The 997-nt window shown below is 44.8% G+C and overlaps 1 protein-coding gene across 1 annotated transcript in view; it reads left to right on the top strand.

Annotated features, from left to right (window-relative positions):
• The first annotated feature begins 572 nt into the window (after positions 1-572).
• The window catches only part of CUNH3orf85 (chromosome unknown C3orf85 homolog), a 10,738-nt gene continuing 10,313 nt past the window's right edge, over positions 573-997 (top strand). The window contains exon 1 of the mRNA XM_044442777.1: positions 573-635. Within this exon, the coding sequence (XP_044298712.1) occupies positions 587-635 (49 nt within the window). The 5' untranslated portion in view covers positions 573-586. The remainder of the gene's footprint in view (positions 636-997) is intronic.

Here is a 997-nt window from a genome sequence, read left to right as displayed (position 1 = left end):
GTTCTGCAGCATCAAGTAATGTCAGCTGCTCACCATTAAGAGTCCCCCAAAATGGGAATGTGCTTGGTGGCAACCAATGTTTAATGCAGTCTTCCAGGACCAGATGTCCCTCAGATGCTTTGTTCTACAAGTCCCATCAGCCAGTGCTACTGGCTATACCAGGGCTGGGGCTGATGGGAGTTGTAGTGCAAAACATGTGGAGGGCACCAGATTGGGAAGACTAATTTGGGGCACAATCTTTCACAAGTGTCACAAGAAAAAATGTCCTGCAACTCCCAGCATTGCCATGGAAGCATAAGACTTTTTTCTGTGTAGACATGGATGGGACAGCACTCTTAGTGGCTTAAGCATCCATTCATGGAGGGGGAAAAACAGGTCTGGACTACATCAAAATTTCCAGGTAAAAGGTCCAAAGGGCATGGAAAGGTCAATAAAACATGACTATGCAAAAGTGGACCCTGTCCTTTGCCTGCGCAATGCTTTGGATGAACATAGTAAATGATTGATGAAGCAAAGGGAATCTAGAATACAAAAAGGACTGTATTTTGCTGTTTTGCTCTGTCAAAGGATTTCCAAGGAATACATCATGTCTGCTACAGTGTTCCGAGTTGCTGTATGTATTGCTCTATTGACAGGTAAGTTTTTAAGAGACCAACTTCCACACGGTATTTTACTAATTGCTCCTTGCTGTTGATTGCCTCGGTCCTTAATGCAGCAAAGTGCAGCAGAGCCCTACCAGGGTGCATTTCAGTGGGACATTGTCGGTGCATTGTACTGTGCGGGACAGTGTTTGAAAGGGAGGGGCAGAAGATCTTTGCCACAATGCAGCATTAATCCCATGTGACATCAGAGAGAGCCAACAAGACATGATCATTCATTGAAATATTGCTGCAGTAGGATGAATTTTGCTGAGGCCTTCTTCAAGTCCTCCTGTGGAAAGTTCCCTTAGATGTGTTCATAAGCTCTCCATAGTTACCTCAGAAGGAATTCCAGCAGG

Source organism: Varanus komodoensis, unplaced genomic scaffold (assembly GCF_004798865.1).
Source record: "Varanus komodoensis strain SLA01 unplaced genomic scaffold, ASM479886v1 scaffold4, whole genome shotgun sequence".
NCBI classification, from domain to species: domain Eukaryota; kingdom Metazoa; phylum Chordata; class Lepidosauria; order Squamata; family Varanidae; genus Varanus; species Varanus komodoensis.
This window is presented reverse-complemented; position numbering and strand designations above follow the sequence as displayed.